Consider the following 27,601-nt stretch of genomic DNA (forward strand, 5'->3'; position numbering starts at 1 on the left):
TACAACCCTACACACCCGTCTGGCCTAGCAGTTAACACAGGGCAAGGCGAGGCAGGTGCTGCTTCTCCCGGAGCTCCGAAGACTGAGACTCTGGAGGGGAGACCCTGCTCCCTGAGCAGAAGCCCCGCACCCGAGGTGCGCTCGCTCGGTCTGGACAAGGCGTACCAGTCGAGCACCCACTGCCAGGACACGCGTCGCCCGCGTCTCTCTAGGAAGAGGTCGCAGCCAGCGCGGACAGCTCTTCTGCGGGAGCGCGCTGCGCAACACCGCCTCGAAGCTGTGACCCCGGCTGGCCCACCCCGGGGCCAGGGCCCCGAGTGCGCGCTCCCGAGAGGCGGCGCCGGGGCGGGGCGCGCGGCCGGGGGCGCGCTCCTCCCCCTCGCGGGCGGCGGGGCTGGCGGCGCCGACCCCCCGCGCGTCGCACATGGAGCGCTGGGCCGAGGCGGCGGCAACCGGCAGCGGCGCTTCAGTGGCTCGCACAGCCGGCACCTCCCGCTCCTGTGCGCTGCTCTTCCAGGCCAGCGTGCACGGTCACCATGGCGTCCAGCGAGGAGGACGGCACCAACGGCGCCTCCGAGGCCGGCGACGAGAAGGAAGCCACCCGCAAGCGGAGACGCCTAGGCTTCCTGGCCACCGCCTGGCTCACCTTCTACAATATCGCCATGACCGCCGGGTACGTGCGCGCGAAGGTCCCTCCACGCTCCGCGCGCAGTTGTGCCATCGCTCGGCGACCCGGGCTCGGGGACGCGGGGAGCGCGCGCTCGCGGGGCTGCCGGGGGTCGAGCCGCGGCGAGGGTGCGCGCATGGGGTGGGACGGGAGCGCGCGGGGGAAAAGCACTGAGGGGTCGAGGCGGAGGCGCGGGGCGGGGGCTTAAGGAGCGACAGCGTGCGTGTTGGGCGGTTGGGGGGGTCGCGGTGCAGAGGGCGCACATGGAGCGAGAGCACAGGTGCACGACCCGGAGCATTCTGGGCGCGCGTCCGGGGCTCTTAGAGCGAGAGCGCGCGTGCCGGGCCCCTGGGGGGTCTCGGCGCGGCGGGGGCGCGCGGGGCGGTGGGGGAGGGGCGCGGCAGGGTTGAATGGAGCGGGGCGGGGCGGCCGGCCGCGGCTAGCTGGGCATTGCCTAATACGGTGCACGGCGTGGCGCGGCGGCGCGGGGCGCGGGCCGGAGGTTAAGTATAGACCCGGGCAGGAATGCGGGGCTGACCCACGGGGGAGGCGACTTTGGCCCGACCGCCCCTGTCGCCTCCCGCTGCTGTTGAAGAAAAGCTGAGATCTGTTCACCCCTGCCGGGAGCTGTCCGCGGCCAGTGCACACTGGACCCCAAGCGTGTGGTTCCTGGTGCTGCAGTCGCGGGGCAGTGTCTTCAGCTACTATTTCTCTTTAATTATGGCACTTAGGAATGCTTACTTGGAACTTTGTTAGAACACATAACCTGATTGGGACAGGGCAGGTGTCCAGCATCGTTAAGGCTTTATCCTTTCCACAAATTCTCGTCCTTTTTAAAATTACCCAGGCTTAGTGTGACTAGGAAGTTAGGATTTATACCAAATCAATCTTCAAAAAGATGTCAGATGACTTCTGTATCTACCGTGACTCAAACCATTATGAAAATGCCCTCTGGTATCTTGCCTTTAGAAAGAGCTACTTTCTCAAAATCCTCGGAAGTTTTAACTTACATGAATGCGAGGAAACTTTTGGTATTTTAAACCGTCTCTGAGGTTTATAGAAAAAAGGTGTGTTTGAATTGACCTCTTGGTCATTTGAAGAAAAATGAGATTGTCCTATTTAACAAATGTTCCTGCTGATAATGTATTATATATTTATGATGCTAAACAACCAATATAGTTCATAAATATGGATTTATTGGGGGTTACTGTGTGCCAGGGACTGTGCTGTTTCTTTTGGCTATATGATCTCATTGTAGTTCTCTGCAATCCCGTGAGGGGGACAGAACAATATTTTATAGCGAAGCAAGGAGAGACCTTGAGCCACTGTCTGGAGATCACAGTCAAAAAGTGCCAAGTGTACGTTTTCACCAAGATTGATTCCAGCACTGTTCAGCTTCATCCTCCTGCTGCCCTGGATTCCATCATATTTGATAGTTCAGAAGACTAAGAGGCTTGAAATACCCGGCAGACAGTTCAGTGCCCACCATGCTCTGGTGCCTTAAAATGTAGCAGGGGTAGAGAGACTCACTTCTCTTCTGAGACAGTCTCATCCAGTTAGTAAATGTTTTTGGGATACCCACGCTATGTTAATTGATTGGCTGCCCCTTTCCTGTCCAGTCCTCTGTGCATTTCTAAGGCTTGTTACTGTTTGAAAAGTGAAAACTCACCTCACAATTCCAGTTTAAAATCCCGAATGAAAAGTTGTAAGTGGCCACAGTGACCCTAGCCTGTCCTCAGGGCTGCCGCCATTGAGGGCCATTTTCAACATACTCCCCAATTTATCTTCCCAGTTTTCTTGCAGTTGAAATCCCCAACTCGCCACTTTTCAGTGTGCATTTTACAACTCTCCATCTTTGCATCGGTTGTTCACTCTCCCAGGGATTTAATGTCATCCTTGTTCTGGTGACTGAGTCAGTTTGCTTGAACTTCTATGGTCCCCCTGGCCTAATGGGAGACAAACTAAGATAATCCATGTTTGTGTTCTCACACTTGTGTTCTCACACACTCCTTTTCTGCCTTCCCAGCAAGCCAGTGCTTATCCTAGATGTGTCTGTCTGCTTGTACGGAGAGGGTTCAGTGTTCTTTTCATCAAGGCAGAGTAATCCATGTAATTCTACAAGTCTCCTATAGATAGCCTTTCATTTTTCCTTACTCTCGTTTGAGTGTCTGATTTCCTTGAAGTCTATGCTAAATCTCTATCCTCAGGAGACTTGACTTGGTCATCTTCATGGACATCTTAGCACACCTTGACTGCTTGGTGTTTCTCTGTCCCACTTACTGTCATTTAACAATACCACGAATTTTATTAAATCTTCATTGCACACTCCAGGAAGTAATAAATACCTATTGAATGAGTCGATGCGTGTCTTGTAAAGCTTTGGTGATGAATGCCTACTGTGTAAGCTCCTATTTTCATTTAATATTTAATTAAGTCATCCGGATTTTCATAGTTATACTTTTAATTACTACATAAGACCGTATAGAAGTAATGTATAATCACAGATTAAGTCAGGCCCCAGAACATTAAAGTCCTCCTACTCTGACCCTGCGGAATTAGTGGCATTAGGTAAATTGAGAGTTGGGGGCTCCTTTGAAGGATGGAAGGATTTTTATGGTACGAATATCGTTTACTCATAATAGGTCTTGACTAGAGTCGTAAGCACCTGTGCTTTGCTTTTCAACAAACACTTTGGAGCCTGTAGATGCTAGTGCATTGTCTTAGGTCCAGTGGGGAATATAAAGCAAATCTTCCGGACTCATTTTGGAGGAAGCACAGCCTGGGCATTTATACACAGATGATAACTGCAATAGAGATAGACTAGGATAAGTGTCTGCAAAACAGGTGCTTCAGGACCAAGGAGGAGGGAGAGACTGAGAGAGACCATTGCGAAGGAGAGGAAAGCATTTGAGGGCCATGTGGCGAGGACACGGCCATGTTAGCATGGAGATGTGAGTTGGGGGACTTCGGTTAAGGAACAGCAGTGGGCCTGAAGGACAGACAGACAGGCAGCTTGGCCCATCCACTGCAAGGCCTCAGGTGCCTTGCTGATGTGTGCTTTTTATTTTGTAAACACGACAAAATGGTTCATTAAAGGTTCTGTGTGTTGTTCTGTAGGGGAGTAAAGTTGGGTAAGTTACTTGACCTCTGACCCTTAGTTTTCCAATCTGTAAAACTGGAACAACACTATTTGTAAAACTATCATTTTACTAGTTTATGGCAAGGGGTAAAGAGGTAATAGATCTGAAGTTCTTAACAGAAATGTTTGATGGACAGTGGACACTTCGGGATACTAATTTCAATCCCTAGTGGTTAATGTTAAATTACAAGAGAAACTATGTGAGATTTTTTTTCACTGTTATATTGAATGTGCTTTGACAGAACAATAATTCCAATTTCATTTACAAAAATGTTAAGTAATAGCCCTATCTTTTAGATAGCATTTAATTGCTAAGGACAGTAGATGGAGTGAATGGATATACCACAGCTTGATAGCTAAGGACAGTAGATGGAGTGAATGGATATACCACAGTTGGTTTATCCATATTGTTGGTGGGTATTTCCAGTTTGGGTCTATTATAAATAAAGCTGTGAACACTTAGGTACAGGTTGGTGTGTGGATTTATGCTTTCATTTTTTTTTTTTGGAATAAAAAATTGACAAGTGCAGTGAATTCGTGATAGAGTAGTCACATGTTCCCCATCAGTTACTACTTAAGAAAATGCTCTACAGGCTTGCCTGATCTTATGGAAGCATTTTCTCAATTGAGGTTCCCATCTCTTAAATGGCCTGTGCCACCTAAAACAAGCCACCACACCCCGTAAGTATATTCTGCATATTCTCACTGTGAATTTATTTTCGTTTTTATGACCAGGATACTGGATATGTTTTCATGGCTTACACCCTGGCAAGCTTGTATGTCTTCTTGGGTTTAATGTCTGTTCACATCTTTTGCCAATTATTTTCCTTTGATGAGTTGTTTGGTTTCCTAATATTAACTTTTAAGAATTCTTTAAGTAGTTCTTTGCCAGGTATGTGATCTGCAAATATCTTCTCCTGTTTGCAGCTGGCTTTCATCTTCTATCAGTGCCTCTCAAAGAACAGCTGGTCCTAAGTCGAGTTTCCCTGAACCTTTCGGTTTAACTCTGTCTGCAAGAGTGCTTAGGTGCAGTCCGTGAAACTAAGTGTTGGCTGCAAAAGGAAGTATTAATTAGTCTAGGAAATGCAATCAAGAGGTGTTAATGGATTGAATATGAAACCACAGCTGTGTGAGAATTGGAGACTATTTCTCCTGCAGGCCTAATTGTTAACTTAAAGGAGGTACAAAAAGGAAATTTCAAATTAGCCTGTCATTTTTCAACAATGGTTGAAATCGTGGATCTGGGCAGCGAGCATCCACAGCTACTAATGTCACAAAGAAAGGACAGCCAGAAATGGTCTGCTCCTTTAGAAATACACCAGACAACTTGTTAAGTACCCTTGCCAGAGTCTGATGGAGCCCCTCGAACTAACTGCCAATTTTCAGGACCGTAGGAGGCAGAACATAGTAAATGACCCCAGGTATCCAATTAGCAAGATCTAGACAGTGGGACACTCTGCAGGCCCAGCAAGTGTTCAGCTTGAAAGGGGGATAAAGGAAAGAGGATGGGAAGAAGACCTGTAGAATCAAGAGTAACGAGAGACACCAAATAATTAGTATATGAATTCTGTTTCAATCATGATTTTTTTTTAAAAAAAATGAGATAGTTAAAAGAAATTTTTACCTTAGCTCAATGTTTTCTTTTTAATTAAAATAACATTTAACTGTCTCTCTGTCTCTCTCTCTCTGTCTCTGTCTCTCTCTGTCTCTCTGTCTCTCTCTCTCTGCGTGTGTGCGCATGTGTGATTATGTGGTCAATGTTCAGGAGTCCGTTCTCAGGGATCAAACTCAGGTCACCAGGTTTAGTGGTAGGTACCTTTTTAGCCATCTTTCTAGCCCCTCAATGTTTTGTGACAACCAGAAATTATTATTTTTATGTAGGGAACTGGGATTCTAGTTTTGCTTATAAAGAAAATTATTTTAGAGACGTGCAATAAAACGTTGTGGACCATTTTAGAGAGTATCATGGATCTAATTCAAGTTACTCAGAGGGGCAGAAGGAGTAGAGGCTTGGGTGAAACGAGATTGACCACTGTGGTAATCCTTGAGGCTGGGCAGTAGGCACTTGGTGACATCATTTATCATTCTCTGTAGCTTTCTGTTAGCTTGAAGCTGCTTATATTGAAATTGTAATGGAAGTCTTCCAAAGGAGATATGAATGTAGATACCCAGGTGTTGCGTCTAAGAAATCTAGAAGGAAAGGAAATGCTAGAAAATAGCTAGAAGAAATCGATAAGCCTTTCAGGGACATTGTAGCCAGAGTGGCATAAAAGAAGCTTTCATTGTGTAGGGTCTGGCTTACGCGTCTTGTTACAACGCTGTCCTTTCATCTCTACTTCCTATTTTGGTGCTCAGAGTAAAAGAAATCATGTTCTGTTTATCTTTACTCCCAAACATCTGGCTTAGCACCTACCTATCTTAATAATTCTTGCTGAAAAATGAATTAATGAATGAATGAGTGAAATCAAACAAGCAAAATATTCTTTGAAATAATTTTTGTCCCCTCCCCCCAAAGAGAATCTGGTGGTTTTGTTTCTTTGCTTGAGACAGTCTCACTATGTAGCCCTCACTGGCCTGAATTTTGCTACATAGACCAAACTGGTCTTGAACTTGAAGCTGTCCTCTTCCCTCCGCCTCTGGAGTGCTAGCCGTATAGGCGTGCACCATTATACTTGGCTTGGAGAATGTGGGTTGCCAAGGGCTGATTGTATCTATTTGAGTTCATGTGATAAATATCCCTGGCACAATTAAAAACAAGACAGAACAAAACACCCCAAAACTAATTCCTAATGAGAGAAATTCCAGTTGCTTATGGATTTTCTTTTCTTTTTTCTTTTTCTTTTTTTTTTAATTACTAAACTGACACCCGAAGAAAGACTTTGGACATTTTTTGTGATGGTATCCTTGGGAAATGATCTCTGATTAGTTTATTAAGGTTTTGGTCATGTTTACTGAAAAGCGGATAAAGTCAGAATAAATGCCCCGTGGTCCTTTCCATGGCCAGTAGCTTCATTTGTTTTGCACTCTGTAGTGTGTAGCTGGTACAATACTGCCACCTATAGGATCGAGTATCAGACTTTAAATACCACATAAATGCTGTTTTTTGTTTAAATGTTTTGTTTTTCTGTTTGTTTGGTTTTTTTTTTTTTTTAGTTAGAAGGTTTATTATCAGGTTAAAAATGTCAACATTAGTAATCAATTCCAGTTTTCCACTTCAAGGTTGAATTTTGCTTGGCATTTTATAGGGGAAGAGCAAGAGAGAGGTAGGTAGTAGCAGCTTTGGAAATAGGGAACCTTATGCCACAGTGGAGTCTTTGCTTCCATAAGTCTTTACACAGGACCTGATCAGTCAGTGGGCTGAGTCTGAATTGCTTTTGTGTATACAAGAGACTCTTACATTGTGTAAAATTAATGATAGAGCACAGAAGCGAGTCTCAAGGTGCGAGGAACCGTCGGGAATCAAGGAGGCAAAGCCAAAGCGTTGACATTTCAATAACTGGAGGATTGTACTGTGAACACATTAAAATCCAAGGTCAGCTATACAATGACGTGCAGTGTCACCTGTAGACAGAGATTAGGGAAAAAAATCAGTGCATTCATAGTCTCAACAGGAATATATGATTATGATTTTTAATTTTGCTTTACAGAGATAGACATAACTATATTGAAATTAGATATGGTTAGATCGTAAGTCATTAATGATTTTCATTTGTATTACATGATAAATTTACAACATGAGGATTATTTATTTCAATATGGCATATACTGGTTTTGAACCACCAAAACCAATATAGTGTAAAATAACAGATGCATTAGTGTTAGGAGTGTCACATCAACACCAACAGCATAAAATGCGGTATCTTTAATTTCGAACTATAAGCAAATTTGAAGGAGGGTTATTAGGGTGTAGAAGGGAGGTAACTTTAAAAATTCAATATACTTTTCTCAGGAATCTAGTAAAACAAATGATTTTCAGAGGTATTTTTGCTAGGTAGTCTATTTTTCCATTTTAGATAATCTGGTAAAAAGATTGCCTTCCCAGTTTGCAAAATGTGTGCAGACAAACTAAGCCTGTGTTTTGAAGTTTATCCAGGTGGATGTAATCTGACCATAACTATTAAAGTTTTTCTTTGATAGTACTGTTTCAGTCACAAAAAGCTTCTAGGATTTTCTTTCTCTTTTTAAATGGCAGTAGGTAGATACTAATGGTACTCATTAGTATTCCAGGATGACCTGCGAGCCCTTGGCTCACTGACTAGACCGCACAGCTGGACGCGTCTCAATGCTTTCTAACTTGAAATACAAGGCTTTGGTGTGATCAGAACCGCGTTAGCTCATGGTCTTCAGAGTTGTGTGTGCTCTCAGTGATTAACTCACAACTGCATGTAGATTTCCCATTTTCAGTTAGATACGTATTAATGATTACTCTCCATTTCATGGGGTTCTGATACGTCCCACACTTCGGAACATCCCATTTTCTACCCTTTCCCGCCACTGGAAACTAGTACCATGCAGAGCTCAGACCCAAAGATACTTTCTTAAAAAATAAAAGACGGACGAGAAAATTCCCTGTGATTCACGGATGCCATGTCTGTTAATCATAGGAAAGAACTGCAATTATAAATAGATTATAAGTAGATTTTCCTATTAGATCATAAACTCTGAAGCTAACAGTCTATATGGCTCAGTGGTTAAGAGCACTGACCGCCCTTCCAGAGATCCTGAGTTTATCCCAGCAAGCTGCATGGTGGTTGACAAAAACAAACGCTTAAAATGTGCCGTACACTTAATGATGACTCTTTTGTTAACTTAGTAACTGCCTCTCAAATTTAAATTCTATAGGTGTCTAAGTTGTCTCTGCCTCCAGAAGACAAATGTGTGGAAAATGTGGATGAATGTTTTCACTAACCTGTTGGTTTTATAGAGCCGTGGGGACTTACAATGGAGATGAATAAAGTCTTTACAGTTTGAACTGGGAAGGTACCTAAAACACAGAACCACTGTCAAACCACTGTTTTAGGATTAGCTCAGTGCTGATTCCAGAAATAGCCCTGCAGAAGACAGGATCATGAGCAGAATCAAGTAAAGCTGTGATGTGGTAGGACAGAGGTTGGGGACTTCAGAGGATCCCTTCCAGTCCTGCCCATTATCTCACTCCAAGTTCAGCACCTTTTTCTTTTTGAAGTGCCGAGGACTGAGTCTCAGGTTTCATACGTCTACCGCTGAGCTATGTCCTCAGTACTAAGCTTGAGTAAATTAACATCTTGACTCTGAGAGAGTGGCCTGCAGACTTTTTTGAAATCAAACTATTTGAGCATAGTATCTTTCTATGACTTTTACAATGGAAGGTAAACAAGAATTGCACTGTGATCGTAGTGATTGGAGGCGGTCTATGACAGGAGCAGACTGGGCTTTGTCGGGGGCTTTGGGTCTCAGCTGACTGAGCTGTGTGTCCCTCTGTGTCTGCTTCCTCAGGAGGAAAAGAGAATAATCCTCCAGAAGCACCCAACGTGGGTTATGTGGTCACAGCTGAAACATAGGTCTGAAGATCCGCTCACTGTCTCTGCTGTAATCATTGATATTTCTGCATCTCACAAGTCTGATGGTTCTCGACGTTTCCTCAGCCTTGTGGCATTTTGTTCAGTGCGCTCTATGATGAGCAGGGGAAGGGAGAGTGATCCTGTGTGTGTCACTCTGTCCTTCGGTTCTGTCAAGCTGCACTTAGTCTCTACTGTCTTTGAATCCATTTAAGCCATTTAGTCAAAAAGTTAAACTATAATAATCGTATACTTCAGAAATCTGCTGCACCGTACGCTTTGATACCTCCCTATCTTAAAGCCTAGCATAGCGACTCATGTCCATGGATGGAGTCTTCCAGGCTTTGAAAGACACTGGTAAGGCAACTTTCTTAAACATCAGCATACTCTAGCAGTGGAGAGAGAAACCAGGGAGAAGTTAGCTCTTGCCAGGGACTACAGGAAGAGTGAGCTGCGTGTACTGGCAAGCTGCTGTCCACAGTGTCGCTGTTAGGTGTTAGTTCATGGAGGAGAGTGCGTATTTAACAGGCATCTTTAAACTGACAAGGGCCAATGTATGTTCTTTTCTCTTTTAAAAATACCAACTTTTGACTGGGTGTGGTGGCATGTATCCTTAATCATTGCATATGGAAGACAGAGGTAGACATAGCTCGTGAGTTTGAGGCCGGCCTAGTCTGCGTCTTGAGGTCTAGGACAGGCAGCCTACGTGTTAAGACCTGTTCTCAACCACAGCAAGCTTACACTTGGTCTGGATGGCTCTCTTCCGTATCATAGCCATTCATTCTGTGCAGTGAAAACTAACAAATGTTTCTGATTAACGATCTCCATGTGCGCCTACGTAAATTATATACTATGTTTTTATATGAATACAGCTTTTGACAGATCTTTATTTTGAGACTTGTATTGGTTAGTTTACTTACTGTCAACTTCCACCTGGGCAGAGGGAGAGTCTACTGAGGAATTGACTAGCTCAGATTAGCCTGTGGGCCTGTCTGTGGGCATTGTCTTACTTGATGATTGATGGGGGAGTGCCTAGCCCACTGTGGGTGGTACTGTCCTTAGGCCAGTGGGTCTGTGCTTTATAAAGAAAAAACCTAGCTGAGCATGAGCAAGGAAGCAAGCCAGTGAGCCCTTTCTCCCAGATTTTCCTCCATGATCCGGAAATATAAGCCGAATCAAACCCTTTCCTCCCCAAGTTACTTTTGATCAGAATGTTTTATCATAGAAATGGAATCTGGGGCCACAGCAGTGTATGATTAAAAAGGCTTTGATAATCTCATTTCAGTACCTGGATACTTCCATTAGTTTAATTGCTGAAAGCAAAAAATCCTAGCCATTGTTTTGTGAGTAGTTGGCAATTTGTATATTCTATAGAATACTATTTGTTATCTTCCCCATCTAGGCTGCTTTTTTTTTTTAAAGCATAATGACTAAGAATGATAAAACACCAATATTATTGTACAGTTTTTGGCATTTCTTTTAAAGAGGGTTAGTGAGTTTTTACAGTTGGGGTGTTTACAGTTGTATGTTTACACATGATATGGACCATCTTAAACTCTGAAACATACATAGTCCTGTGACATTAAGTGCATTCACAGTTTGTGAAGCTGTCATCAACGTTCATATCCCTAACTCCATCCCACAATACACTCTGTACCCATTAAACACTAACTCCCAATCCCCCGTTCCTCCCAGCTCCTGGCAACCGCCAGTCTTTCCATGTGGATGACTCTGATAACTCTTGGTGCCCTGTGCAGATGAAGTACAGCGTTTGCTCTTTTGTGATTGCCTCATTGCTCTCAGTGCAATGTTTTCGGGGTCCCTCTATGTCATCACATGTATTGAAGTCCCTCTTTTTAAAGACAAAATAATATTCTGGGCCTAAAGGAAAGCTTCACATGGATAGGAATCTAAAATATTAATATTGGTATGTTTCAGAAAGCAAAATAATTGGGGGAAAAGGTGGACTTGAATTTAGATATCACTGTAGATTGACTTAGTGTTGTAGAAGAATGATTTTGAAACATAAGCAAAGTATTGATAGACCACACAAAGTATCTGTTCACTCACTGATTGATAACTCGGTTGCTTCCCCCTATTAACTATTGCTAATAGTAAATAATGTTGCTATAATTGCATGTACATTATCAAAAATATTAGTTTTGATAGAACTTTGTAAAATACTTTTGTTTCCTCTAGGTGGTTGGTTCTAGCTATTGCTATGGTACGCTTTTATATGGAAAAAGGAACACACAGAGGTTTATATAAAAGCATTCAGAAGACACTTAAATTTTTCCAAACGTTTGCTTTGCTCGAGGTAAGAGTTTCAATATGTTGTTTGTCTGCTATGGTGTTTTATTCAGTTGAACAATGCAACTTCTAATTTGCTAATTACATAACACCTGTGGGCTTGCTTACTCCCACTGCTGGTGGGTGTTTAATGTTTATATTATTGACTTGTGATTTCTCAATTTCCCTACAGGTAGTCCACTGTCTGATTGGTGAGTTTTTGTTTTAATTTGATACTATTGTGATAAGCTGCCTTTGAGGCAATCATTAACTTGATTTCTCTTCTAGGAATCGTCCCCACTTCTGTGCTTGTGACAGGGGTCCAAGTGAGTTCAAGAATCTTCATGGTATGGCTCGTTACTCACAGTGTAAAACCCGTAAGTGATGCAGACATGTTGTCTACTTGAGCCACAGGGGAGCTTTTCGTTCTTAGAAACCTAAAGTATTGATACTGCCATGATTTGGGGGGCAAAATGATTGGGCACAGAGGAGGTGGGCTTTAAACATCATTCTCCACTGACGTAGAACAAGCAGTTCTACCATCTTCTGTTCATAGCATCTCTTCTTCCTGTGTTTTTGGATGTTAAGGTGAACACGCATTTCCATCCAACTGAATTATTTGCTTATCTATGACATTTCCTCTTAACCAAGTCATTATTATTATTATTTTTATTTTTGAAGTTGTCAGTATAAACGACTCATTTGTTTAGCACAAGGCATTATAGGAATAGGCAAAAGTAAATGTGGTTCCTTACACCTGAGCAAACATAAAAGATCTGAATTAAAGTTGTAATTTTTAAATCCAAAGATACAAAATCTCAGACAGAAAGGCTAAATTAAATTTAACGGAGCTGTTGTACCTGGTGACTACAGATGCTGACAATGTCTACTTGGAAATTGTTGACAGGGGACTTTAAGTGTTTACCCAAATAAAGAAGAGCTATGCCAAGGTAAAGTGCAAGTTAATTAGCTTCATTTAGCCATTCTGAAATGCATACATATTTCAGAGCAGCGCGTTATGTACCATAAATATGTGCAGTTTTAATTTGCCAATTAAAATAAAATTTGAAAGTTAAAGTTGAGGATCTCAGAGAAAAAAGACACATTATTTATGGAGGCATGACAGGAGACAGACCTAATTACTGAATCTAATTAGTGCTCTCAACCATGTAGACAAAACAAACACTGTGCAAGTCTCTCTGAGGATGTTGGGCCTTTTAAGCCCATGTCAGAAACATTTCTCAGCTCAACCCTCCTGACCTTCTTGACAGCGTCCGTATCTCCTGTCCACTTGAGGACAGATCTCTGGCCCCCTTTCCATCCTGCAGATTCCTTTCTTGTCTCCTCTGTGCTTTGGGACTGACACCTAACCTCCTCTCCGATTCCTCTGAGCCCCACTGGCCTCCTGTCTGGGTGGGGACAGATCGCTGACCTTGTGCCCTCTCAGTGCTCTGCACTTCAGCCCTCTTGACTGGGATCGTTCATTCAGCTGACTTGAGCCACCTGTCCCTAACCAGGACTGCAGTACACACAGACCACGGTTTCGCTAACGTTGCTTACTAGTTTAAACACAGGGTTACCATGCTGACAGAGCAGCAGAAAGATGATCCCAGTAAGGAAATGCGTGTAATAATTGAGCCAGAACTCCAGGGAATCTGAAGAAGGGAAAAGAAAGGCAGAGTTGGGTGGGCAGCACTGCCTAGAGGGGCATTGTTAAAGAGAAGCTAGAAATGGGGAGCTCCTAAGGAGAAAAGGAGCCTCCTGGTCCTCTCATTCCCCCCAGGGACTCGATGCCTTGATTTTACTATTCGATTTTATCCAATCGTAGCTTCCAATGGACATTTATCAACAACTCTGTATCAATGACCAACATTTATTGAGCATATTCTGCACATCTGGAAGTGCTAATTCCTGGACTTCCAAAAATAAATAAGGCAACTACAGCTGTCACTGAGCTGGATGTTGGGACACAGTGGTCATGCAAGAAGTAGCAGCTGTGCAGCCACTCTGTGCCTGATACCGTGCTGAGGATGTGGCTGTCATTGGTGCCAGCATGGGAGCCTGTGACGGAGATATAAACTAAATACAGTTATGCAAATGCTGACTTAATTGCATTTACGTGTTTTGAGATAAGAACACAGCATGCATTACATTATACACCTAGAGTTTAGTCTCTTCTAGGAAGTGATTGAAGGCTTCCATAGACAAGGTTTATGTAAGCTGAGCACTGACTGGTGTGTAAGACTCGGTTCAGACTGATGAGTGTTAAATCCCAAAAATAGTGTCAGAATGGGAAGGTGAACAAGGAGCTGACCAGACACGAGACAGGTTGGGACATGTGTTAGGACTGCGTCACTGGGACAGTACGCTTGAACTTCACAGCGAAGAGACATTTTTGCTCATGGTTTTAGAGGTTTCAGCATATAGTCCTTGGCTCCATTGATTATGGGCCCTGAGGAGGGAGAGCCTCTTGGCAGCAGGAACTTGGTACAAGTCACTCAACTCATAGTAGACAAGCAGCAGAGAGAGTAAGGGGCCAGCAATCAAGTGTTTTGTAGACGGAGAGTGCTCATTTGTTTCTAGAGTGCTCAGATACAAATAATCACACAGAAACTATATTAAATTACAACACTGTTCAGCCAATGACTCAGACATATTTCTAGATAACTCTTATATCTTGAATTAACCCATTTCTATTAATCTATGTATCACCATGAGGCTGTGGCTTACTGGTAAGGATCCGGTGTCTGTTTCCTTTGGCAGCTATATGACGTCTCTCTGACTCCGCCTTCTCTCTCTCTCTCTCTCTCTCTCTCTCTCTCTCTCTCTCTCTCTCTCTCTCTCTCTCTCTCNTCTCTCTCTCTCTCTCTCTCTCTCTCTCTCTCTCTCTCTCTCTCTCTCTCTCTCTTTCTCTCCCCCCCCCTTTCAGCCTGGCTTTACTTTGCTAAGCCATTGGCTGAAACAGCTTTATTGATCAACCAGTAAAAGCAACACATATACAAGAGGACATCCCACATCAGTAACCTTAAGAGGTCCAGCCCCAGAGACCTATGTCCTCCAAATGGGTCCCACCTGCTAGTTTCCATTGCCACAGAAGTAGTTTCACCACTGGGCATGTTCAACAAATGAACCTATGCGGGACATTTCAAATTTAACCTATAACAGAAAAGTCTGCAGGAACTGTGATCTTCCAGCTGGGTCGTAAGAGATGAGAAAGGTTTTGTATAGGAAATAATAATTCTAATTAGAGGGATCAGCATGCATAAAGACTCGGAACCTTCAAGGCGCAGTCTGAAAATACATAAAGTAGAGCATCATCAGCACAGTGAGAAACCAAGAGGGCTGAGTAGCTGCAGAACACAGGCTGTAAGAACTTTTATGTCATGTTCAGGTGTTAGAATGTACCTTGTTGGCCTGTTAAACAATGAAAGATCAAGGTTAAGTTTCAAATCATATGACTTATCTGATTTAATTTTTAGTATTTGTTTTATTTTTAAGAAAACTTTCATCTGAGAGGAGAATAAAGGAAGGAGAAGTCACTTAGGAAATGGTTGTAATAGTCATCTGAGACATTATAAGGTCCCAAGTGAAATATGAATGTCCAGGACAAAGATGAATGGCCAGATTAGAGAGCTGGTATCTGTCTTAGTCATTGTTCTATTGCTGTAAAGGGATACCATACCAAGACAACTCTTATAGAAGAAAGCATTCAATAAAACTATAAGCTTGCTTACAGTTTCAGAGGGTTGGTCCGTTTTCATCATGGTGGGAAGCAGACAGGCATGGCTGGAGCTGAGAGCTTTACATCCTGGTTCTTAGGCAGCAGAGAGAAGACAGACAGACATTGGGCCTGGCATGGACTTTCGAAACTTCAAAGCCTACCCCCACAGTAGCACACCTCTTCTAAAAAGACCACACCTACTCCAACAAGGGTGTACTTTGTACTCCTTCCCAAACAATCCCACCATTTGGGGTCCAAGCTTTAAATGTATGAGCCTATGGGGGCCATTCTCACTCAGACCCCCGTGGTATCACAGTAGCATTTGTCTGATTTAATGACTAATAGGCAGTTGGAAGGGTCAATTGTTGCCATTCAGCTTTCAAGGCTACGATGTTGTCCTGGGATGTTACACTTACTGACTGAGCTGAGGAATGACGGAGGAAAAATATCACTAAGTCAATAGTGACACAGTTAAGGCTCATATTTGGAAACAGTTACTTAATGATGACCGCATTGTGTCCTGTGTTCCATTGTAATAAAAGACAGCAAATAATAGAAAGAAAATGCTAATCTCACTGAACAGAAGCCCAAGGTCCAACAGCGCTGTGGCTTTCTCTAACCCGCAGATCCAGAACGAGGAGAGCGTGGTGCTTTTTCTGGTCTCCTGGACTGTGACTGAGATCACTCGCTATTCCTTCTACACTTTCAGTCTTCTCGACCACTTGCCGCACTTCATTAAATGGGCCAGGTGGCAGCCTCTTGCCTTGAGTTCCCCACGCCCCATGCATGCTGCCTTGGTGTTGCTGAGCTAACCCTGGAGAGTTGCTGTTTGCATCACAGCTCCATGAAGCCAGAATGCTGCCGTAATGGTCATAGGCAAATAACACCATAATATATTTTATGTAAAAACACCTCCCAACTAATCATATCCTTAAGTAGTCTCGGTCATTTATTGTTTTGGAAAGTATCATATCTATTTTGGGAATCATATTAAATAAAATTTACTCAAAATGTAGCTAACTGATTGCTCTAAACTATTATTATGTGAAGATGTATTTTTTTATTTGTAATTCTATATGTACTTGTGTATCTGTGTGAGTATCCAGTGTGTCCCCTGGAGCTGTAGTTACAGGTGTTTGTGAGCCCCCTGATGTAGGTGCTAGGAACCAAACTCTGGTCCTCCTCAAAGGTAGCAAGCACCCTAACTGTTGAGGCAGCCCCCTCTTTGCACATTTTTCAATCAGTGTGAGTGAGGGTCAGTCTAACACTTCACCTCCAGTACCTGGAACTGCCACACAGTGTTCCACGGTGCCTGAACAGTGGGACATCTCTACTGATAGGCTTCAGATCCTTCCCAGCTCTGATAAGTAATGCCACAAGATATTGAGACAATACCATATCTCTTATTTCGGTTTTTAAAAAGCTGATATTTAAGCCCAGGTGGTGGCACATGCCTTTTTATCCTAGTACTTGGGAAGTGGAGGCAGGTGGGTTTCTGTGAGTTCAAAGCCATCCTGATCAAACTAGGGAGTCCGCAGCCTGTCAGCACTACCTGTCTTAAAAACAAAACAACTTCTGACATTTGTGTTAATGCATGCTTAGTAGCTAGCTGCTTTCATACTTGCTCTAGGTCCCCGTGCATTATAACCTAACATTTTCTTAGATAATTACTTTTTTAAAAAACAACTCGTGTATTGGGGCCGGAGAGATGATTCAGTGCTTAAGAGCATTGACTACTCTACCAGAGGACCCGGGTTCAATTCCCGACACCCATTGGCAACTCATAACTGTCTGTAACTCAAAGAAGGAAATAAAATTTTAAAAAAATTTTCATAATCCCATCACACAAGAGTGCCACGGTTGATTTTTTTTTTTTTTTGAGACTCTTAGACTTTTAAAATATTCTTCCGGCTCCTTTCATTTGTGCCTTCTCCTTTTACATACGATAAAATGCTCTAAAATTCTATCTTTATTCATCACTTGTTTTAAGAGGGTTCCAGCATTATGCATTAGATTCATTTTATTCTTGTTCTATGTGAAAATATATTCATATGTAAGGATTAGGCCTTTGAAGAGGTTTGCAGCTTTGCGTGCAGTTGGGCCCAATCTTAGAGTGCATGTCAGTACCATTTCCATGGTAGTCTTCGGAACCCCTGGCTCTTCTAAACCTACTAACTCAGCACACCGTCCCTGTTTATGAGTTGTGTTTGCAGAGTTTGCTAGAAGAAGGTAAGTGTACACCGCATGTTTGCATAGGTAAGGACTGTTAGTGTTTAGTGTCTTAGGTCTCTTGTTTGGATTGTATTTGCATGTTATGAATTTCTAGAAAAGTACAGAACTCTTCTAATTCATGTTTCAACTTGCTATGTTGGAAACATCTGTCATTTCATTACTGTTAAGGGTTTAGTATCTGGGCATGGCAGTGTATACCTATAGTCCCAGCTCTTGCTAAGAAGAGCAGGAAGATTGGAAGTTCAGGGCCAGCCTCTATTACATAGTGAGTTCAAAGCTGAGACTGCACTATGGGAGACCATTTAGAGCAATAGCAACAACAAAAGGTTTTACATGAAATCGTTTAACATTGAAATGTGTGTCCTCATGTATGTACCAATTAATTATAATCATCAATGATATTTGTTAAGACAGAGTGTCACTGTGACTCCCTGGCTGGTTTAGAGTTTACTGTGTAGACCAGGCTAGCCTTGAATTTATAGAGATCTGCCTGCCTTTGCCTCCTGAATTGCTGGGATTAAAGGTGTATGCTACCACACCAACCAATAATCATCGATAGTTATGTTTCATGTCTAAATACTCTTGAAAATTACAGCTATCTTAATATATTTTGCAACTTTATTAAACAGCCTAAAATAATATTCAATTTCAGTTCAAATGTGGAAGCTTTGATCCTCAAATAAAACTTCACTTTAGAAATGACTTTCTATTTATAGTTTGACCTACTATCGTGATTGACTACCTTGATTCTATTTTTGAGTTGAAAGTGTTCCTGAATAATTTTGTGTTGGGTTATGATTTCATACTGATTTCTATTTTAATTTCTGATGTACATTTCCTCTAATGGGAACTTTGGGGATAGCAAGGCATCACATAGTTCGTGCAAGTAAGGTCAAATAAATTACACAGTTTATTCCCATTTCATGAATTTTCACTGACCTTAAAGGGTTTCAACTATTTTTAAATTTTATTTGTTTAATTTAAGAGTGATGGCCAGGTGGTAGTGATGCACACCTTTAATCCCAGCACTTAGGAGGAAGAGGAGGAGGCAGGTGGATCTCTGAGTTTGAGGCCAGCCTGGTCTACAGTGCAGAGTTCCAGGACAATCCAGGCTCCACAGAGAAACCCTGTCTTAAAAAAAAAAGACAAGGCGGGAAGTGGTGGTGCACACCTTTAATCCCAGGACTCAGGAGGCAGAGACAGGCAGATCTCTGTGAGTTCGAGGCCAGCCTGGTCTACAAGAGCTAGTTCTAGGACAGGAAACAAAAAGCTATGGAGAAACCCTGTCTCGAAAATCAAAAAAAAAAAAAGATAAACAAACAAAACAAACAAAAAACCCAAAACCAAACAAACAAATAAAAAGGAGTGATAATTTACAAAAAAAAAATGTAATTACATTTTATTGAGTGTATGTGTGTTTGGGTGCTTGCACGTTCCAGATGCTCCTATGAAGGTCAGAAGACAACTTGCAATGAATTAGCATTCTTCTTCCACTGTGTGGCTCCTGGGGATTGAACTCAGGTTGTTACAGTAGGCTTTGCAGCAAGTACCTTTACCCACTGAACCGTCTTACCAGCCTGGAGAATACTATTAAAAAAAAAAATCACTGGAAAGTTTCATGAGGTTTAGAAAATAAATTACATTAGATATTTTGTTTGAAAAGGGATTATAAATGTTTGGTTATAAGATTTCAAAAGTGAGAAAGTATTGATTTAAATAATAAACAAAAATTATACAAGACTGGAAAGAACATGAGAACATAACCCAGCAAGGGCAGAATAAGTAGCAACAGCAGAGGGCTCTTTTCCCTTCTTTACTCTATAGCTCTATCACAGCTCTTCATATGTGTATAGTCCATGGGAATCAGGTGATCTATCTATCTATCTATCTATCCATCCATCATCTATGCATCTATCTTCTATCTATCCATCTTTCCATCTATCCATGCATTTATCTGTTTGTCTATGTATCTGTCTGTCTATCTATCCATGCATTTATCTGTCTATCTCTTTCTAATATCTGTCTACCATTTATCATCTATCTATCTATCTATCTATCTATCTATCTATCTATCTATCTATCTATTGAAATAGGAGCGGCGGGGCTGCGTCCCCGGCACCCGGCCGCCCACATGGCTAGGTTATGCCCCCAAATAATTACACGGAAACTGTATTCTTTCAAACACTGCCTGGCCCGGCTAGATCCAGATTCTTATTGGCTAGCTCTTACATATTGTTCTAACCCATTTCTAATATTCTGTGTAGTCCACGAGCTGGCTTACCAGGGAGGATCTTAACCTGCATCTGTCTGGAGCGGGAGCATCATGGCGACTCTTTCACTCAGCTTCTTTTTCCCAGCATTCTCTTCTGTCTACTCCGCCTACCTAATTTTCTGTCCTATGAGGGCCGAGGCAGTTTCTTTATTATTAAGAAATCACTCCCCCATCATCTATCTATCATCTGTCTATGCATCTCTATGTCTACCATCTCTTTCAACTATCATCTTTCTATCTATGTATCTATTATCTTTATTTCCTTCTCTCTCTTTCTCAGTCTCACTGTCTGTTTCTCAACACACTGCCCACACCCCTCCCAAAATACACACACCCAGGTCGTGCTTCCCAGGATGGCCTTGAACTCAATGAGTGGCAAGAGTCTCTGCTCTTCCTGTCTCTATTTCCAAAGCACCGGCATTGCAAGTGTGCTTTCTCATGTCTGGCTTTTATAGTGCTGGGAATCAAACTCAGAGCCTCATGCATGCTTGGTAAATACTCAACCAACTAAGTTATATTATTATTCTTTATAGTTTTTTTTTTAATGTCAATTGGGGGAGTAAATAAAATGCAGTTGATTTTTCTGTAAAAAAGGTGATTGAAGTCACATTGTTAGTTTCCTTCAGTAGTAAGTACGTTTAATCAGTAATCACAATTTTCCAAATAAACTATCAAACTAGCTCATAACTGGTCCTTTTTAGGCCTAGCATTCATCAGTAAATGACCAGCTATTGGGAAAAAAAGGAGCAGTTATAACTATATACCCCAAAGAAGCATTTTTAAAAAACATTTAAATGAAACAAAAGTCTGTGTAGTTAGGTATGGTCATCTACCCATCTGTGATGTCAATCACTTGGAGATTGAAGCAGGAGATCACTTGAGGCCAGGGGGAGTTCAAGACCAACCTGGCCAGCACAACACTCTCACATCTCAAAACAAACCAACAAAATATGCATATATACTTTAAATTATAAAAATACTTTAATGCTATATAGAGTAAACTGACTTATTGTATTGCTGTGTTCTGATATAGAGTGGGAGTTACTATTAGGAAAAGGGTGATAGCAAGCTATGAAAATCAACAGCCTGTGTGCAGTATTGTAAATGCATACAGAGAGATTTCTAAGTTTGAGTACAGTAGCAATGGAAGAGACGTGCTATAAAATACAGGAAGTGGTCTAGAAAAACAATCATCTGTCTTTTCTTTCTGCAGATATAATTTTTTTATCATCTTATATCCTGTTGGAGTTGCTGGGGAACTTCTCACAATATATGCCGCCTTGCCTTACGTGAAGAAGTCAGGAATGTTTTCAGTGAGGCTTCCTAACAAATACAATGTCTCTTTTGACTACTACTACTTTCTTCTCATAACCATGGCCTCATATATCCCGTGTAAGTATAGGCTTATTAGTACTTTGATTTAACGTATGATATGCGAGTGTTTGGAATACCATGCTAAGCTAATTTAAAAAGCAAGAGAAAGTGGGAATAATTACTCACAAATGCATTGACACGTCTATCTTTAGAATAACTCAGGGGAAGTGAGTCAGAGTTTTTTCTTTCTTTCTTTGTTTTTTAGCTAATTATGTGGAAAGGTAAGTTAATTAATATTCAAGTGATCGCTTTCTCAGAAGCATTTAAATATGCCTGGCACAGTTAACAGAAAAACTAAATCACTCCAAGAGCATGCATCGCTAGAGCTGTTGACAGCGTTTAGATTTCTGTGAATGCATCATAAGCCTTCCGTCAAGAAAACTTGAGATCATTTTTATCCATTTGGCTACCTGGAGATTTATTACAAGTGCTTTTTTTTGGTTCTTGTTTGTGTTGTTCCATGTACTTGACAGGAAGAAAGCTGCTTTTCCTAAAATGTTCTGAATAGTTCAGCCTCTCCGCTAATTTCTCACCATCTTTCCACAACTTCAACGAGTCAACAAGACTCCGTTCTCTTCTTTTAGGTACTAATAGTGATTCATTCTTAAGTCGATTTTTTATTTAATCAGTATCAGCAAATAAAAGAGGAAAAGAAGACTCATTCATCCTCTCAGTGAAACTGAGGTGGGTGCCAGTGGGAAGTAAAGTGAGAATTTACGGACTCTGAGCTCTACGTGGGCTGGCTGTGAGGCCGTTTATCTCATGGGGATGTGCAGATGATTTGGCCAGCCCATGCATGAGACTCCAACTTTGGTGCTTTTCTGAAACCCAAGTAGACAGGAGTTCAGAGGATGCCTCCTCCTTGTCTTTTTTTTTTCTGCCTGATTTACCACCTAGCCGGTGCTGGTGAGCTAGGAAGATGATCAGCCACTGTTTGTCACACCCCTGGCTTTGTAAGAGTCTCAGTGGGGACAATGTGCAGCCAGCAGAATCAGCGGTCATGTGGGATATTTGTGGCCACAGGGGCGACCTCTCCTGGGGCCACCTCTCTTGTGACCTCTAAGGATAATCCACAGAAACCAAGATCCTTAGAGAAGGTGATTTGAAGCGTCAAACCTCTAACTTCCGAATGCCTGCTTTTCAGGTGTCCTGGGAGACGTAAGTCTGACCTCTGCCTGTAGCAGCTTCCTAGCTCATTCACTGTACCTGAGGTCACTGAGGTCCCCTTGCCCAAGATCAGTCCGTCAGAGACTTACTGATACTACTACAGATATCTACTGATTTTACTTTGATAATTAAAAGTAGCATTTGGGTATTTATTTTAGTACGGAGAATGTGTTTCTCACTTACCAGTGAGGGCATACCAGATGGGAGAGTTTCGGTGAACAGTTTAAGAAGTACCCAGGATACAGTGCCTTTTATTAAACTACTCAGGATTTTATAGAAGAATTCATCATAATTGCTCAGTTTGCTTTAAATATACATCACCTGAATGTTTAGGCCTCTGGATATACTATGACTGCGTTTATCAAGATGGGAAATAGTTCATAAATAAAAATCAAACCCATTTCACATTCTTACAGTATTTGGCCTTTTTTCTTTCTTTCTTTCTTTCTTTCTTTCTTTCTTTCTTTCTTTCTTTCTTTCTTTCTTTCTTTCTTTCTTCCTTTTTCCCTTCCTTCTTTCCTTCCTTCCTTCCTTGCTTCCTTCCTTCCTTGCTTCCTTCCTTCCTTCCTTCCTTCCTTCCTTCCTTCCTTCCTTCCTTCCTTTCTTTTCTTCCCCCCAAAGTTTCTGAAGATGATACTGAAAGTTTTGTGATCAGTTTCCTTGGCTCGGCCATTCTGGGTTATTTTTACATTTGAAGTTTATAGCTGGTGTGTATTTGTTCAGCCACCATGCTTTATGCTTTATGTTCTGATTGAAAGTCTTGATTCGGCTGGGTGTGGTGGTGGTACACACCTTTAATCCTGGCACTTAGAAGGGAGAGGCAGGCTGATCTCTGTGAGTTCAAGACCAGCCTGCTCTACAGAGTGAGTTCAAGGAAGCCAGGGCTATACAATAAAACCATCTTGAAAAAGCAAAAAAATCTTGATTCATACTGGCTCAAAATTTTCTTCATATTTGCTGCACAGATGATCATGTACCCAACTGGTATGATCTGTGCACATGTCTGTGTGTGTGTGCATGACAGAAGCCCCTAGGGCCAGCTTTGGAGTGTCCGATCAGGAACCTGTTATGAGTCTTCCTTAGACACCACATCTGGGACCACAGCCCAGGGCCAGTCTCTTCCCTAAATCAAGAGTTAACCATGTCACTAATGTATGTTGCCCTGAGAGTGTGGGTTTGGATGAAGGTGAGATGCATGTTGGGACATTCACATGCGTGTGCGTGTAGGTCCTCATGGAGCCAGATACAGAGAAAAGCAGAGTGTGGGGCCTGCTGTCCTCGGCTCTGATATAGTTGAGTGTTACCGATTTCTAAAAATAAACATGATCATTTAAGTTCTTATGGAAAATATGTTTATCAAGGAATGTGAACTTGCTAGGACAGAAAGACCTCCAGCAGTTTATGTATTACATAGCATGTGACCTTTATTTTTGTTTTTAGCACGAGCTCCGTGAGCACCGGGGTGGTTGTATGTGTTGCTGTCCTACATAAAGTGCTGAGCTCACAGTCTACAGGTTTCACACATAGTCTAAAGCAGTAGCTCATCCTTCTCTGTTTTCTTTCTCCAATGAAGTGTTTCCGCAACTCTATTTTCATATGTTACGTCAAAGAAGAAAGGTGCTTCATGGCGAGGTGATCGTAGAAAAGGACGATTAAAATGATCCCTACAAACAAGGTGCTTCTTCCAGAAAAACTGGATTACTTGAGTCCAAGTTTTAATAACAAGAATAAACAACTTCGTGAATACCATGGATCGCATTGTTTCTTGAAATATAAGGAAAAATATGGTGTTTGCCCGTCTTTGTCTTCGTGTTGTGCCGTGTCTAGCTTTGATAGCAACGGCAAATTGAAACTGGTGGTTGAGGGGTGAGGGCGAATCATTTAGAAAACAACTGAATATATTACCTGAGGAAAAGAACTTTTTGTTACCTTACTACTTTATTTTACAACGTATACTCAAGGCTTCTAAAATCAATAGGTAGAAATTGGTTTCATTAACGTGATACCTACCAATGACATTTATATTTCATTTATAAATGAAAGCCAACACAAAATTGTAACAAGTGATTAATAATGTATTAGAACCCTCAATTCATGGTTCAAATTGTAGGTCAACATTTCGGATTGATAGCAATGTCTGCAAGTGTGGACATGATTTTCTATGGTAAGTTTTTGATGTAAAATAGAAACATAGAAATAATCTGAGTAAATGCCACAGATGGAAAACATTTCTTTGCCCCCGGGGGAGCATTATGGCTGCTGGAGACACAGCCAAGGCTCTTGTGCACACCAGGCGAGTGCTTTGTCACCCAGTGGCATCCTCCGCTCCAGGCAAACATTCTTGGAAGATTTTCCTGGACCGCTAGCATCATTTACTAAGCAAACTAACGTTTATTTGCGTTAGTCACTCAAGGATGGCTTTCTCAATTGTCAGGGTTTAAAGAGGTTGGAAAAACCACACGTTTATTTTGCCTACTGTTTAATAGGCGTTTATGATCATATTAATTGTTTCCGGGGTTTTGGTTGAAAAAGCTGCTCTGACCCATAGAATTATCTTATAAAACATAGAGGTATGATGAACCTCTATGTTACTTTATAACTAAGCATTTCTAGCTATCATCTGAAACATTCATTTTTCTCCTGAATTACACTGAGGAGGAAAAGTCTTATGATAAAACCCCCGACACCATGTTTAACAGAAAGATGTGTGGAGCATATTTTACTTCTGCTTTAATTAAATAGGGTCCTGAAATATTTCCCTCCTGTGGTAAAATGTATTGGTTGACGTTAGAGCTGCTGCAGATGTGATAGGAAGAGGCACTTTGCCCACGGTAGCTGCACAGATGCCTTGTGGCTGCACGTGTTCTGTGTTGTGTGTACTTGCTGTCAACATCTAGCCCACTCTGCCCAGAGTGGCTTGTCTGCGTGGAACCAGCCGGCGCCCACAGGAAGTTCACACAGTGCTTTGGCCTTCGGAACAGGTTTTCAGGTTTGTTGTCAATGACTTGATTCTTTTCAAAGGTGCTATTTTTGTTGGATTGCACTTTATGTTTCCTCTGCTGCTGACTTTGAAAGAGCACTGTGAACTAGGTCACGAATTCTTCCCCCCTTCCTGCTCCAACACTGCCCGGTCAGTTTTCATCTTGAATTTTATCATGAAGAAACTTTTGGGAACTTCCCCACTTTGTGTGAGAGACTCACATTTATTAAATGCCTGTCTTATGAAAATGTTTTCAATTATATTCCTAAAGTGTACATTCATTTAATCTGCACTCCCGCCAAGAAGCTGTAATACTTCCCCACTTCCAGTTATAGACTATCCTGAAGTAGGAATTATAACCAACTTTAATAAAACATGAATTCTTAAACTATTTGGTGACTTAGATTAATATACTTAAAATGTGTAAGCTTTAGATTTAGTTTGTTATTCCCCTAGAGTCAAGCAATTTTAAAACTGACACTCTATGCATTAAGTGCTAAATGGTGTTTTGATTTTAGGAGGAAAAAAACCTATTTGAAATTCACTGTGCTGTGACTGGATCTGCGAATTTCTCCTGAAATCACCCTAACCTACGAACCAGGGCTTGAATCAAATAGAATTTGAATTCTATAAGCATTTGAAAAATATATACTGAGAACTTTTGATACTAGCAACATTTGATTACATTTGGTGACAGTCACTAAAATTCTGATGTAAGCCTGATAGCTCAATTAATTATATAATATGCAAACTGAAAGCTTTCCAATGTGTTAATGCTGATTTAGTATCGGTAAAGAGCCCTGATAATTGCAACTTACAAAAATGGCAAAATAAATATGATCACATCTTCACTGAAAGCCTTTGTGGCCTGAGATCTGTTCACTTTCAGAGGTGATTTTGCATATCGAGATTTCTGTGCGTCTGTTTATCATGCTGCTACCACATGGTTTGAGCAACCTTCCAGAAACGGTTTCAGGGGACAGTTTTATAGCTCTGATTCCTTCTGCCTTATATGGTTTTCAGGGAAAGAACTTTCCTTCTTTCTTTCTTTCTTTCTTTCTTTCTTTCTTTCTTTCTTTCTTTCTTTCTTTCTTTCCTTCCTTCCTTCCTTCCTCCCTCCCTCCCTCCCTCCCTCTTTCTTTCTTTCTTTCTTTCTTTCTTTCTTTCCTTCCTTCCTTCCTTCCTCCCTCCCTCCCTCCCTCCCTCTTTCTTTCTTTCTTTCTTTCTTTCTTTCTTTCTTTCTTTCTTTCTTTCTTTCTTTCTTTCTTTCTTTCTTTTTCTTTGTTTTTCAAGACATGGTATTCTTGGCTGTCCTGCCTCTCAAATGCTGAGATTAAAGGCATGCACTACCACTGCCTGAGTACAGATCCTTAATTGTAGATTATTATTAATAATGGCCAAGTATTATTTTGAGCCTCTTTCTTGCTCAGTACTGTGGGGAAGCAACTAGCTCTCTCTTGTTTTTCCCTGTCCTGCACAGAAGCCCTTTGGTAGAATTATTAGGTCACATTGTAGAATATTATATATTTGTGCTTTAACAAATACAGTGTGTTGTGAGTATGATGGTGTGGCAAGGTTTTGGTTCTGTGTGTCTAGCCACCATCCTGTGTTTGAGCTACTTTAGAACAAACTGAAAAGCAGTTGGGAGGCTGAAGAAATAAACCATTAAGGGACCGTGGAAGGAAAGGACTCGTGAAAAGAACAACAGTTTAAGTGTTTTCAGGCTAGTACCTGGGCTGTTGAGATATTATCCTGACTTGCACTTGCAGGTCTGGATTATACATAGAACTGACGAATGAAGCAGATGGCGGCAGTGAAGCTCAGTGGGTTAGCATGCCACCATGGGTCAGCATGCCACCATGGGCAAGCATTGTAGAAGGAGCTGCAGGCCTGCTTTCCTGCCGCCCGGCTCCTGGCCGTCTTGCTAGCTTATGCCCTGAAATAATTACACGAAAACTGTATTCTTTTAAACAGTGATTGGTCCATTAGCTCCAGCCTCCTACTGGCCAACTCTCACATCCTTATCAACCCACCCGCATTAATGTGTGTAGCAATACGAGGTGGTGACCCACCAGGAAGATTCTAGCGTACATCCATCTTGGGGTGGAGCTTCATCGTGTCTGCCCTGGAGAGGAGCGGCATGGCGTCTGCCTCACTTCCTCTTCCTCCCAGCATTCTGTTCTGTTTACTCCACCCACCTATGTTCTAACCTATCAGGCCAAG

The 27,601-nt window shown here is 41.9% G+C and overlaps 1 protein-coding gene across 1 annotated transcript; it reads left to right on the forward strand.

Moving 5' to 3' along the window:
* Nucleotides 1–316: 316 nt before the first annotated feature.
* Nucleotides 317–26,330, forward strand: Hacd1 (3-hydroxyacyl-CoA dehydratase 1). The gene is given in 8 exon segments (XM_050144763.1): nt 317–510; nt 512–673; nt 11,543–11,660; nt 11,826–11,844; nt 11,921–12,009; nt 15,980–16,101; nt 21,071–21,249; nt 23,972–26,330. Coding segments are annotated over 8 exon segments (858 nt in total). The 5' UTR covers nt 317–424; the 3' UTR covers nt 24,055–26,330.
* Nucleotides 26,331–27,601: the final 1,271 nt, after the last annotated feature.

This window comes from Alexandromys fortis, unplaced genomic scaffold (assembly GCF_014885135.2).
Source record: "Alexandromys fortis isolate MF-2015 unplaced genomic scaffold, M_Fortis_MF-2015_v1.1 scaffold_52, whole genome shotgun sequence".
Taxonomy (NCBI): Eukaryota; Metazoa; Chordata; class Mammalia; order Rodentia; family Cricetidae; genus Alexandromys; species Alexandromys fortis.